The sequence below is a fragment of the Phyllobates terribilis genome, unplaced genomic scaffold (assembly GCF_046119375.1).
Source record: "Phyllobates terribilis strain yellow unplaced genomic scaffold, ASM4611937v1 Scaffold_11__3_contigs__length_659146591, whole genome shotgun sequence".
Lineage (NCBI taxonomy): Eukaryota > Metazoa > Chordata > Amphibia > Anura > Dendrobatidae > Phyllobates > Phyllobates terribilis.
Window position 1 is genome coordinate 163,808,609 of NW_027362771.1, and position 13,582 is coordinate 163,822,190.

At 45.7% G+C, this 13,582-nt stretch overlaps 1 protein-coding gene across 1 annotated transcript in view; it reads right to left on the reverse strand.

Annotated features, from left to right (window-relative positions):
* Window positions 1-1,085: 1,085 nt before the first annotated feature.
* Window positions 1,086-13,582, reverse strand: part of BEST3 (bestrophin 3) — a 134,155-nt gene continuing 121,658 nt past the window's right edge. Inside the window, exon 10 of the mRNA XM_073650696.1 lies at window positions 1,086-2,001. Coding sequence (XP_073506797.1) covers window positions 1,158-2,001 — 844 coding nt within the window. The 3' untranslated portion in view covers window positions 1,086-1,157. The remainder of the gene's footprint in view (window positions 2,002-13,582) is intronic.

The window sequence follows — 13,582 nt, forward strand, 5'->3', positions numbered from 1 at the left end:
CGAACCGAACTCGAACACTACGGGGGTGGCTCAACACTAGTAGTAACCTATAAAAGGCCCTGAACAGACAAACAGTCCTAAATCTGACGTCACTAGATTGCACCTGCTGTGGAGCCTCAGTCTGCCTAGAGCAAAGAGGGGCAGCATACTGGGAAAAGGGGAAACGGGGGCGAAGTGAGTAGTGTTTTTTTATTGTCATATACTTGTTGGAATATGTGGGGCCATCATACTATATGTGGTGGGCTGCTGGAGATGATACTGTTTGGGGACTGTATTGAGCTGATCATACTGTGGTGGCGTCATCATTCTGTGCTGGAAGGGACCATGGTGGCTATCATACTGTGTTGGTGACTGTGGGGGGGAATCACACTGTGTGGTGGTCGTCATACTTTGTTGGGGGGAATGTGGTGGATCATATTGTGTTTGGAACTGCGGGGCCATCATACTATGTGTGAGATCATACTGTGTGAGGATTTAGGGTAGACATCATACTGTCTTAATAAGCTACGGAGGATAATACTGTGTTGTTGGTTTACTTGGAGACTCATACTGTGTAAGGGCCATCACACTGTGTGTGGGTTCATACTTTTTGGGGGGTTGTGGGGGATCATATCGTGAGGGGGGGCTGTGGGGGCATCATACTATGTGTGGGGTAGGGGCTGTGGGACCATCATACTGTGTTGGAGATTGTGGAGATGTCATAATGTATGAGGGGACATAATACTGTGCGGACATAATACTGTTTTTGGGGAGCTGTAGATCATGGTAAAATGGCTGAATAACAGGAGAAGTATTTACTGCTTGTTATAAACGTTATAAAAAATAGTAAATTATATGGCTTTGATCTGCTAAATAATAAACAATAAGATTCATTAAAAAAAAATAATAACAATATGTTACTATTAATATCGAACAGAATTCATTTCAGTATATTGGTTTGGCCGCCCTCCACAACAGTCACGGTCTCTCTGGCAAATGCATTGCCCACCCCTGGTTTGGTATAAGATAGTGTATAAATTATATTGTATGCCTTTACCTATCATTAGACTAAAGAAGAGGAAAAAAGATATAAAGAATCCGTTTAATATCCAAAACATGTTTGTGCATTGTAAAAATTACTCCAAATTGTCCAACAACCACAGTATTTTGCATACTTTCTATTCATCATGAAATTCCACTATATCAGTTTCTTTGGTATTAATATGTTCTAGTAAATGCCTCATTTCCTCAGTTGGACCTTGTGGGGTGCTTGACACAGAGCTAGTTTCTTCATTTGCTAAAGTCAAGGAAAGAGGGATGTTTTGCAATGATGTCCTTGGAGGTTGTGCACCTGTTAAAATATTTTGCATGGGGAACACCATTTCACTCCACCTGTAAGGAGATTTTTGCTTTTCTTTAGACGTCTTTCCTGCTTTCTCTTTTTCTGCATTTACTTGTTCCATTTTTGAAGCTTGTTGCTCATCCTCCATAGTTTTCTGCTCCTCTTTTTTCTCTTCGTACTGATAGCGCTCGGCATTTTCTTCTTTATATATGTCGAGGAGTGGAGGTGACTGCACCGTGGCATCACTCTGTACTGCTGCTGTTTCAGCAGCTGTTGTAACCATGACTTCAGGTACTTGTAGAGGCGAGTTAGGTGTATTGCTGCTGTCAGACGGCTGCCTCTCTGATGTATTAGATCTGCTAGATTCCCGAATAACAGATAAATCGGCCCTGGGAGTACCCGCTTTTGCATTTTTCTCAGCAGATTCACGTCTTTTCACATGAGTTAAGTGGGATCTTCGAGGAGGCACATCATGGTAACTGCCAATATAACTTGGTTCAGTGGGGAAAAACATAGTGGATGCATCACTTCCCTGTCTACTGAATGTAGTTCTGACGGGAGACTCGGGATGTTCATGGACACTTAAAAACCGCTTTACTCTTCTTATAACAGAATGTTGTCTTCTGTGTTTTTCTTCATCAAGGAGCCAGTCTTCACGTAGAAAAACAGAGTCTGGAAGTCTACAACAAGAAAAAGAGAGAAATAATTGAAGACATAAATATAATAACAAATGTTTTTCATTCAGTGTGGAGACCCTATTCTCCTTCTCTGACACATCCTGAGATTTCAGTGGTATTACTTGTGATCACTGGTGCACTGATTTTGAGCCCTGGATGACGTCTTGCATCACCACCAACCTTTTCACTTTGGAGCCATTGCAGCAATGAGCTCTTTGCCATAGGTGCAGCTCCTAACCTCCCAGCAAACAGCTGGTTAAGACAGGTCAACCTACAGCCAGCCTGACAGTTGTAGAAGCTAGTAGAACATTCAAATGCATTACATAGACTCAAATCCTCTAGCAGAAAACCCCTGCTTGTTAAAGCCTCTTAGTAGTGATGAGCGAACGTGCTCGCCACTGCTCGGTACTCGCCTGAGCATCACGGTGCTCGACAAGCTCAGCGCTTGGCGAGTATTTCCGGGTTGCTCGGGTGGAAATTCGGGTCCACGCCCTGCATGTTTGGCGCTCTTTAGAGAGCCAATGAACATGCAGGGATTGCCTGCCACGCACTGTAATGCCGGTGCCATGTTGGTTGCGGGCATTACAGTGATTGGCTGGCCACACAGCGTCATCAGGTCTATATAAGACTGGGTGCCGCTATGCTCGTCACAGTCTACCTCGGAAACAGGCAGAGTAGGGAGAGATGCTGCTAAGTCAGGGAGAGATTTGCTTGTTTATAGTTAGTATAGGTATTCCACAACATATATATACCGTATATATCCATCTGAACAAATAGTCCTTCTAAGGACTAATTCAGCTGTATATATTCAGTGGTGATAGCAGGAGTTAGGCAGGCAGGGTATGTGACAGACTGCAGTGCATAGAGTACAAGAGGGTCCATTGAACGTCCTGTCTGCTGCTGCTGTAATTACAGATATTTGTAGACATAGCCCCATATATCAAGGGCTAGGGAATTTTTCTTTTTATCTTAATCCTGGTTATTTGCTTAAAAAGCAATCCAGAGTACACCATTTTTCTGCTCCATTTGCTTGTTAGCACTGCAGAATACAGCCAGATCTGTTTCATATTTCAGCGATAAAAATCCAGAAATTTGAACTGAAGCTGGAAAATATTGGCCTCCTTTTCCATTCTGTTGCAGTGTGTCAGTCAAGCTATTCACACTAGGTCTCTGTGTACAATAATATTAGTAAATTACAGGCCTGCTATTTAAAACCGTGGTTCTCTGTCAGACATATCACATATAACAGTGTTCCAAAATCAGCCATTTCTGCCTTACATTTCGTCGCAGTGTGTCGGTCAAGCTATTCACACTAGGTCTCTGTGTAGAATAATATTAGTAAACTACAGGCCTGCTATTTAAAACTGTGGCTCTGTGTCAGACATATCACATACAGCTCTGGAAAAAATTAAGAGACCACTGAACAGTTTTCTATTGGAAAGCATGGAAAGACTGGTGGAAAGCATGCCAAGACACATGAAAGCTGTGATTAAAAATCATGGTTAGTCCACCAAATATTGATTTCTGAACTGTTCCTGAGTTAAAACATGAGTAATTTGAGGTCTGAAAGCACTGTTTCTTTATTAGTATTTTGACAGTTTATCATTTGCTGCAAATAAAAATGAAATTTTTAGCTTTGAATTTCGGAGACATGTTGTCAGTAGTTTATAAACTAAAGCAATAATGTACAGTTTACTCAAAAATATACCTATAAAGAGAAAAATCAGAGAAAATGAAAATTTTGCAGTGGTCTCTTAATTTTTGCCAGAGCTGTATAACAGTGGTCCAAAATCAGCCATTTCTGCCTTCCATTTCGTTGCAGTGTGTCGGTCAAGCTATTCACATTAGGTCTCTGTGAAGAATAATATTAGTAAATTACAGGCCTGCTATTTAAAACCGTGGTTCTCTGTCAAACATATCACAAATAACAGTGTTCCAAAATCAGCTATTTCTGCCTTCCATTTCATTGCAGTGTGTCGGTCAAGCTATTCACACTAGGTCTCTGTGTAGAATAATATTAGTAAATTACAGGCCTGCTATTTAAAACCGTGGTTCTCTGTCAGACATATCACATATAACAGTGTTCCAAAATCAGCCATTTCTGCCTTCCATTTCGTTGCAGTGTGTCGGTCAAGCTATTCACACTAGGTCCTGTGTAGTATAATATTAGCAAATTACAGGCCTGCTATTTAAAAACGTGGTTCTCTGTCAGAAGTATTACATATAACTGCGGTTCAAATACAGTGAACGTGGAAAATATTGTCCTCCATTTCTAGATTGTAGCAGTGTGTCAGTGTACACCATTTTACAGCTCCATTTGCTTGTTGTTCGCATAATACAGCCAGATTTTTTTAGTTTTATTCACATTACTGTATTGTGGAAGCAGAGAAACTTTTTTCAATGATCAGACGCACGTGATCCATATGACTGCCGTAATAATACAGAAATTTTGTGGCAAGCAAATATTCCACTCCATTTAAAGTCAGCCATCTGTGTTTTGTTAAACCAATTTATACTTGGTCGCTGACAAATACCATACTATTAGGCGACTGCCTGAAACCGTGGCCATCAGACATTATCCCATATGACTGCCCTAATAATCCAGCAATTATTGTGAGCGTGTCAAATATTACACTCCATTTAAAGTATTGCAGCTGTGGGTTCAAACCTATTCTCAGTTGGCCACTGACAAATAGCATATCTGTGAGCAATGATGTCAGAGTATTACGCCACTTTTACGGACTGACAAAAAAAAACATACAAAAAACAAGCTAAAATGTAAAAAATGTTTTGAAACATTCTTTCCAGGGTAATGACTTATACAGTTATATGAAAAAGTTTGGGCAACCCTATTAATCTTAAGCTTAATGTTTTATAAAAATTGGTGTTTTTGCAACAGCTATTTCAGTTTGATATATGTAATAACTGTTGGACACAGTAATGTTTCTGCCTTGAAATGAGGTTTATTGTACTAACAGAAAATGTGCAATCTGCATTCAAACAAAATTTGACAGGTGCATAAGTATGGGCACCTCACCAGAAAAGTGACATTAATATTTAGTAGATCCTCCTTTTGCAAAAATAACAGCCTCTAGTCGCTTCCTGTAGCTTTTAATGATTTCCTGGATCCTGGAGGAATGTATTTTTGACCATTCCTCTTTACAAAACAATTCCAGTTCAGTTAAGTTTGATGGTCGCCGAGCATGGACAAGCCCTCTTCAAATGATCCCACAGATGTTCAATGATATTCAGGTCTGGGGACTGGGATGGCCATTCCAGAACATTGTAATTGTTCCTCTGCATGAATGCCTGAGTAGATTTGGAGCGGTGTTTTGGATCATTGTCTTGCTGAAAGATCCATCCCCTGCGTAACTTCAACTTTGTCACTGACTCTTGAACATTATTGTCAAGAATCTGCTGATACTGAGTGGAATCCATGCGTCCCTCAACTTTAACAAGATTCCCGGTGCAGGCATTGGCCACACAGCCCCAAAGCATGATGGAACCTCCACCAAATTTTACTGTGGGTAGCAAGTGTTTTTCTTGGAATGCTGTGTTTTTTTGACGCCATGCATAACGCCTTTTTGTATGACCAAACAACTCAATCTTGGTTTCATCAGTCCACAGGACCTTCTTCCAAAGAGAAATTGGCTTCTCCAAATGTGCTTTTGCATTCCTCAGCCGACTCTGTTTGTGGCGTGCTTGCAGAAACGGCTTCTTTCGCATCACTCTCCCATACAGCTTCTCCTTGTGCAAAGTGCGTTGTATAGTTGACCGATGCACAGTGACACCATCTGCAGCAAGTTGATGCTGCAGCTCTCTGGAGGTGGTCTGAGGATTGTCCTTGACTGATCTCACCATTCTCCTTCTCTGCCTTTCTGATGTTTTTCTTGGCCTGCCACTTCAGGCCTTAACAAGAACTGTCCCTGTGTTCTTCCATTTCCTTACTATGTTCCTCACAGTGGAAACTGACAGGTTAAATCTCTGAGACAGCTTTTTGTATCCTTCCCCTGAACAACTATGTTGAATAATCTTTGTTTTCAGATCATTTGACAGTTGTTTTGAGGAGCCCATGATGCCACTCTTCAGAGGAGATTCAAACAGGAGAACAACTAGCAAGTGGCCACTTTAAGTAGCTTTTCTCATGATTGCATTCACCTGGCTATGAAGTTCAAAGCTCAATGAGGTTACAAAACCAAAAAAAGTGCTTTAGTAAGTCAGTAAAAAGTAGGTAGGAGTATTTAAAACAAGAAAATGATAAGGGTACCCATACTTATGCACCTGTCAAATTTTGTTTGAATGCAGATTGCACATTTTCTGTTAGTACAATAATCCTCATTTCAAGGCAGAAACATTACTGTGTCCAACAGTTATTACATGTATCAAACTGAAATAGCTGTTGCAAAAACACCAATTTTTATAAAACATTAAGCTTAAGATTAATAGGGGTGCCCAAACTTTTTCATGTAACTGTATATAAGGCCAAAGAAATAAAAAAAATAAAGTTATGGACTATGGAAGACATTTATGCGACCAGAATGAACACTCATCTGTAGCTGGTAGTGATACCACCTAGCAGCACCTGTCCCTATTGTAAATGCATCTAACAGCGTTATCGATAGGGAATAGAATAGATTTTAAAAAATTTTGGGCAGCACCAGCAGCACCCAGTATAAGGCAATAATACCTGACTGTATCGGTGTAATATGCTATCCATACTGCGATGCCTCACCCGTAAAAGAATTTCAGATAAGACAGTTAATATTCTAGAATATAGAATCTATTTGAATTGTCCTTCCCATTATTAAGGAGTGTGTCTCCTATACTGTTATTGCATATGCAACAATTTCAGGGGCTGCCAAAAATTAGGACGTACTCCAATTACACATTTGAAGAGACGTTAAAAAAAAAAAAACAACACAGTAGGATCTTTCTTTAGTATAAAAACCAGACTCGCCAATGTAACCTCAATGTAATCACATTGTTCAGCTCCTGCACCTCCTCCTCCAGTTCGGCCTCCATCTCCGAAATGACTACATCAGTCACAAACTGGAAGCACTGCAGCACTGCCTTAGCCAAGCGGCAAGAGGCTGTGCTGAAGATAATATGCTTGATGCTTAGGTGACAAACTGCCCACCACTGATGAGTTGTTGAAAGCTGTAACACAGTAGCCTGATCTCTGGCTCTCACCGCTGAACATACAGCCAGGCATGGTCGTGTGTGACAATGGGCGGAACCTGTTGGCAGAGAAATGACAGCCGGAGTAGATACGGTTTCCCTCTATGCCAGTCCTTTCACCGAGCTAAAGAATATGGCTGTGGTGAAATACAACTGTCACCGAGAAGCAGTGTCAGACACATTGGGCCCACTAGAGCAGAGGTCCACAACCACCGGTCCGCGGACCAGGACCGGGCCGTTGGGGTTTTTCAGCCGGTCCGCGGCACTGCCACAGACAATCACTAAACATTGACAGTGTGCTCTGGTCTGCGGTGGCTCAGAGCACACTGTGTGGGGTGGATGCTGCCCGCTGTTCTAGACTCCCGCAGGGTAGACCTGTAGAGGACCTGTGATGACATCAAGGTACATAACTGTGATGTCACCACAGGTCCTGAAGCAGGATGAAGCAGGGGCGGAACTACCGCCCGTGCAGCCGGTTCATTGAACGGGGGCCCCGAGGGAGAGGGGGCCCCTCCAGCCTCCAGCAGGGCCGCCATCAGGGCATGACTGCCCTGACTCCAGTATGGGGCCCGGCCGGTAGGAGCCCCCTCGGAGCCCCCCTCTTGTGCGTCTCTCTCCTCATGGGGCCCCCGGCCCCATGCAAAGCGCCGGGTCCAGGACATCTCATAATTCCTCTGACTTCCGGTCATGTGACGGCGCCGTCACATGACCGGAAGGCAGGAGAACCTGGTGTCAGCGATTTGGACGAGCGCCAGGATTCTGCAGGGATCGCATGGGGGTAAGTATAACAAGTTTTATTTTTTTTTAAATACAATTAACTAGGAGTGGGGAGAATGGGAGATGCACATGGGGGGAGGGGAGAGATGAGAGATCCACATGGGGGGGAGGGGAGAGATGAGAGATGCACATGGGGGGAGGGGAGAGATGAGAGATGCACATGGGGGAGGGGAGAGATGAGAGATCCACATGGGGGGGAGGGGAGAGATGAGAGATGCACATGGGGGGGGGAGAGATAAGAGATGCACATGGGGGGAGGGGAGAGATGAGAGATGCACATGGGGGGAGGGGAGAGATGAGAGATGCACATGGGGGTGAGGGGAGAGATGAGAGATGCACATGGGGGCAGGGGAGAGATGCACATGGGGGGGAGGGGAGATATGAGAGATGCACATGGGGGGAGGGGAGAGATGAGAGATGCACATGGGGGGAGGGGAGAGATGAGAGATGCACATGGGGGGGAGGGGAGAGATGAGAGATGCACGGGGGGGTGAGAGATGCACGGGGGGGTGAGAGATGCACGGGGGGGATGAGAGATGCACGGGGGGGATGAGAGATGCACGGGGGGGGATGAGAGATGCACGGAGGGGATGAGAGATGCACGGGGGGTGGATGAGAGATGCACGGGGGGGTGAGAGATGCACGGAGGGGATGAGAGATGCACGGGGGGGTGAGAGATGCACGGAGGGGGATGAGAGATGCACGGGGGGTGAGCTGCACATGGGGGGGTGAGAGATGCACATGGGGGGGTTATGTTTACATAACTTTGTTGCCTTATGAAGGGCGGGGGGGGCCCCCAAAAATTTCTTGCACAGGGGCCCACTACAGTCTGTGTCCGCCCCTGGGATGAAGTAAATGCAGCTGAACAGCAGCTGTCAGGACAGCTGCCCTGTCCTGCTGCAGGGCGTGATGGGGCCTCAGTGATGCGGCTCCTGGCACAGCACATTATGTGGGGCTCCTGGCATAGCTCCTGGCGGGGACCTGGTCTACACTATATGATAAGTATGCACTAAACTCCAAATCCCTCCATTACCCCGCCCCCATATGACCAAAGCCCCGCCCACCCCACCCCCTCCTTGCTGGGCCATGGAAAAATGATCTTGCTTCAAGCCGGTCCCTGGTGCAAAAAAGGTTGGGGACCACTGCACTAGAGGATTTGATTCTGAGGGCCCACCTTTCTCCCCCGCTCAAGAGCCCCATAGCAGCTGCAAAGTTTGCGCTATCTTGAACTCTCCTAAAGGATTCTCTGGTGGGCCCGTCCAACCCTGCCGAGAAGTAGCTCTGGCTAAGAAAAGTGTGTGGTAAGGTTCCTGGACACTCTATGGCTGTTTTTTTACTGAGGGGGAAACCTACACAAACATGGGGAGAACATACAAAATCCTTGCAGATGTTGTCCTTGGTGGGATTTGAACCCAGGACCCAAGCACAGCAAGGCTTCAGTGCTAACCACTGAGCCACTGTGCTGCCCTCTCTGTTCTCCCTTTGATATCTAACATGCTCAAGAAACTTGCACCTACTGCCACTCAGTATCTTCAGCTCCTTTGTGAGAAACTAATGTATTTGGACAGAAGAAAAGGAAATTGTGGATGGCTTTGCTACTGGTACTGGGGGCACTGCTAATACCATGGCGTCGTGCCATAGTTCACTGGAAATATTCCAGGCTGGTTGGAGCCAAGCTTATTTCCATAGAAAAGTACCAGCAGCAAGCTAAGGAGATGATGGCCTCTATCATCACAACCTCACCTCAAGGGCCTACCAGAGGAGTCTCCGGTTCTCTGGCGGGCCCGTCCAACCTTGCCAAGAAGCAGCACTGGCTAAGAAAAGTATGTGGGAAAGTTCTTGGAAACTGTATGGCTGTTGTTTCACTGTGGACTGGCTCCGTACCATCCCTGGCCACATTCACCTGTCCACGTGTTTGTGGTTAGGTGGTCCTTCCCAGTAAGTGCACTGGGGAGGGCACGGGTAATGTTTTGGGACCCGCGCTTGTGGAAGGCAGAGACGATACCGGGAGAAATAATGTCGGCTGGGGACCGAGTATGGACACCCGGTCGCCGGCATGAGGTTGTGAAAAGCTTCCGCGTCCATGAGCCTAAAAGGCAACATTTCAAGTTCTAGCAAGCAGTCCAGATATGTGGCAGTTTAGTATTACGGCCTGTGAGTGGATGGTTGGCTGCATACTTGCGCTTGCATTCCAAGTAACACAAAGCTAAGGAGATGGATGATCCAACCATCATGAATAATTTGGTCGTTGTCTAGGAGACCGAGCACAATATTAACCCAGTGACATGCGTCAGTGAGATGTACCGTCCCTGGCCACATTCACCTCTCCACTTGTTTGTGGTTAGGCGGTCTTCCCACTTAAGTGCACTGGGGAGGGCACGTGTAATGTTCTGGCACTCGCGCTTGTGGAAGGTGGAGACGATACCAGGAGAAATAGTGGCGGCTGGGGACTGAGTATCGACACCCGGCCGCTGCCACTATGAGGTTTTGGAAAGCTTCCACCTCCACGAGCCTAAAAAGCAACATTTCAAGTGCAAGCAGTCAAGAAATGTGTCAGTTTAGTATTGCGGCCTGTGGGTGGGTGGCTGGCTGCATACTTGTGCTTGCATTTCAAGGACTGTGGTAGGGACAACTGAACACTGCAAAGGGACAAGAACATGGACGGTGATGGTTGCAAGTCTGCAATGACAGGTGCAGGGCAGGTGGCATCTTCGCATGCGCCATGGTCAGGGGATTGGCGTGCACGCACAAGAGCGGAAGAGGCAGTGGTGTCACCCACAGACACTATTTCTGGACCTTGATTTTCGGCCCAGCAAGTCAGGTGCTTTTCTAGCATGTGCCTGAGCATGCTGGTGGTGGTCAGGCTGGTAGTTTTGGTGCTCTTGCTGATGCTGGCCTGGCAGATGTTGCAAATGGCCTTTTTGGAGTTATCTAAACAGTCTTTAAAAAAGAACCAGACTCGAGAAGACCTAACAGTTGTACAGGCAACTTCCGTAGTGCTGGTATTCCGTGGAGCAGTTGCCCGCCTTGTGTCTGTGGCCACAACAATGCTTGTTCCTGCCTGTTGTGGTGCTACGCCTCCCTCCCCCTGTGTGCCACTCTCCTCGCTCTACATGTCCCCTTGCCAGGTTGGGTTAGTGACTTCATCATCCATCGCTTCGTTTTCCACTTCCACACCCTGGTTCTCCTCCTGACTTTCTGTCTATTGTGTCTCATCATTATCCACCTCTTGCGACAGTAATTGCACTTTCCCACCGTCACCTTCGGGTGACCATGGCTGCTCAAATTGCTACATGTGATTTTCAGTTGCCCTGCTCGAAGCTTGCCGGTCGAGAGGCCCAAATTTATTGATGAAAAAGTGAACAGCTCTTGGGGTAACCCTGGACTCTAATCTCTCCTTCAAACCACATATCCAAACTCTTTCAACTTCCGAGCGGTCCGAGCGAGAGGCCAGAATCTATAAATGGAAAGATGAACAAAACAGCTCTTCGGAGTGCCCAAGTATGGGATCAGTTGTCTCAGGGCACTAGGAATGGGGGGAGGAAGGAGGATCGGGGTGAGGAAGATGCCGACTCCAAGTAAAAAAAATCTCACGGATCCGCACATTCCTCAACCACGTATCTACAAAAACACTGGTGCACGCACTCATCATCTCCCATCTCGACGACTGCAACCTCCTGCTCTGTGGCCTCCCTTCAAACACTCTCGCATTCCTCCAATCTATCCTAAACTTTGTTGCCCGACTAATCCACCTGTCCCCTCGCTATTCCCTGACCTCTCCTCTCTGTCAATCCCTTCACTGGCTCCAGTTCAAAACCCTAACCTTGGCCTGCAAAGCTATCCACAACCTGTCTCCTCCATACATCTGTGACCTAGTCTCCCGGTATTTACCTGAACGCAACCTCCGATCCTCACAAGATCTCCTTCTCTACTCCCCTCTTATCTCCTCTTCCCACAATCGCATACAAGATTTCCCCCGTGCATCCCCCCTTCTCTGGAACTCTCTACCCCACCTACCCCACCATTTCTGACTCTCACCTACTGTTGAAACCTTCAAAAAGCACATTAAGACCCACCTCTTGCGACAAGCGTACAGCCTGCAGTAGCCCTCGCTCCCCATATCGATGCACGACCAGCTCTATCCTCACCTACTGTATCATCACCCATCCCTTGTAGACTGTGAGCCCTCACAGGCAGGGTCCTCTCCTCCCTCTCCTGTACCAGTCGCTGTCACATTTTTGTGCAAGATTATTGTAATAGTTTTTGCGATGTAAACCCCTTTTTCACATGTAAAGCACCATGGAATAAATGGCGATAAAGTAATAATAATAATGTGGTCCAGACTCACATCTACTGAGACTGGACCATGTGAAACACAGGGTGGTGTTGGTGGCAAACTGACTGGAAACTTTATCTGCTATCCAACCAACAACCTTTTCACACTGCTCTGGCTTCAATAGTGGTGTTCCGTGGCATGGGTGTTTGTTGTGCTCCCTCAGCAGGCACAGTTTCATCTTGCCCACAGCCTCAGCATGCACTATCCCCATCACCATAACCATAACATCCACTTCCCTGTCCCTTGACACATACCTTGCCCATTTTAAATGGAGTTTAAGATTTGTCAAGTTGCAAAAAATATCGTATTATTACTGCAGTAATATAGGATCACGTCTGTTGAGATGACCACAGTTTTAGGCAGTGCCCTGGGAGTCAGAGATGATTCCAGGGGTCTTCCCCATGCTGTTCCCATGTCACACACCACATGGCCAGATAAGGTAATAAAATGTTAAAATAACATTTCCTGGTGAATGCATTTGTCTTGGTTGAAAGCAATGCAAAAGTGCAAAAACACATCAAAAACGCTACGTGTGAACATAGCCCAAGATGTGGAGCAGCATTTTTGTTTTTGGTTATTTATTTTGCCTTATATACAGTACCCTAGAAAGGATGTTCCTTAACATTTTTCCCAGGAAAATTCATTTTGGTTTTGTTTTTTTTACGTTTTATTGTGAGTCCGTAAAAGTGGTGTAATACCTCTGACAACATTGTTGACAGCAGTGACCTGGGAGTCAGAAATGCTTCCAGGGATCTTCCACATGCTGTTCTCATGTCATTTGAGCACTGTTCCCATCGATTTGGGCAATTTTTAGGCCCTCTGCAGACCGCCAGGGGGGAGGGTGGGGGCCCCGTAAAAATGTTTCCCATAGACTTATATTGAGCTCGTTACTAGTACCGAGCACTCGAGCATTCCAATTTGCTCGACCCGAGCAACGAATACCCGAGCATTTTAGTGCTCGCTCATCACTACCTCTTAGCTCTGGTGTATAGTAATGGGTCTCAAGTAGGGGAAGGGGACATACAGTGGTGGCCAAAAGTATTGGCACCCCTGGAATTCTGTCAGATAATACTCAGTTTCTTCCTGAAAAATGATTGCAATCACAAATTCTTTGGTATTATTATCTTCATTTAATTTGATTGCAAGGAAAAAACACAAAAGAGAATGAAGCAAAAATCAAATCATTGATCATTTCACACAAAACTCCAAAAATGGGCCAGACAAAAGTATTGGCACCCTCAGCCTAATACTTGGTTGCACAACCTTTAGCCAAAATAACTGCGAACAACCGCT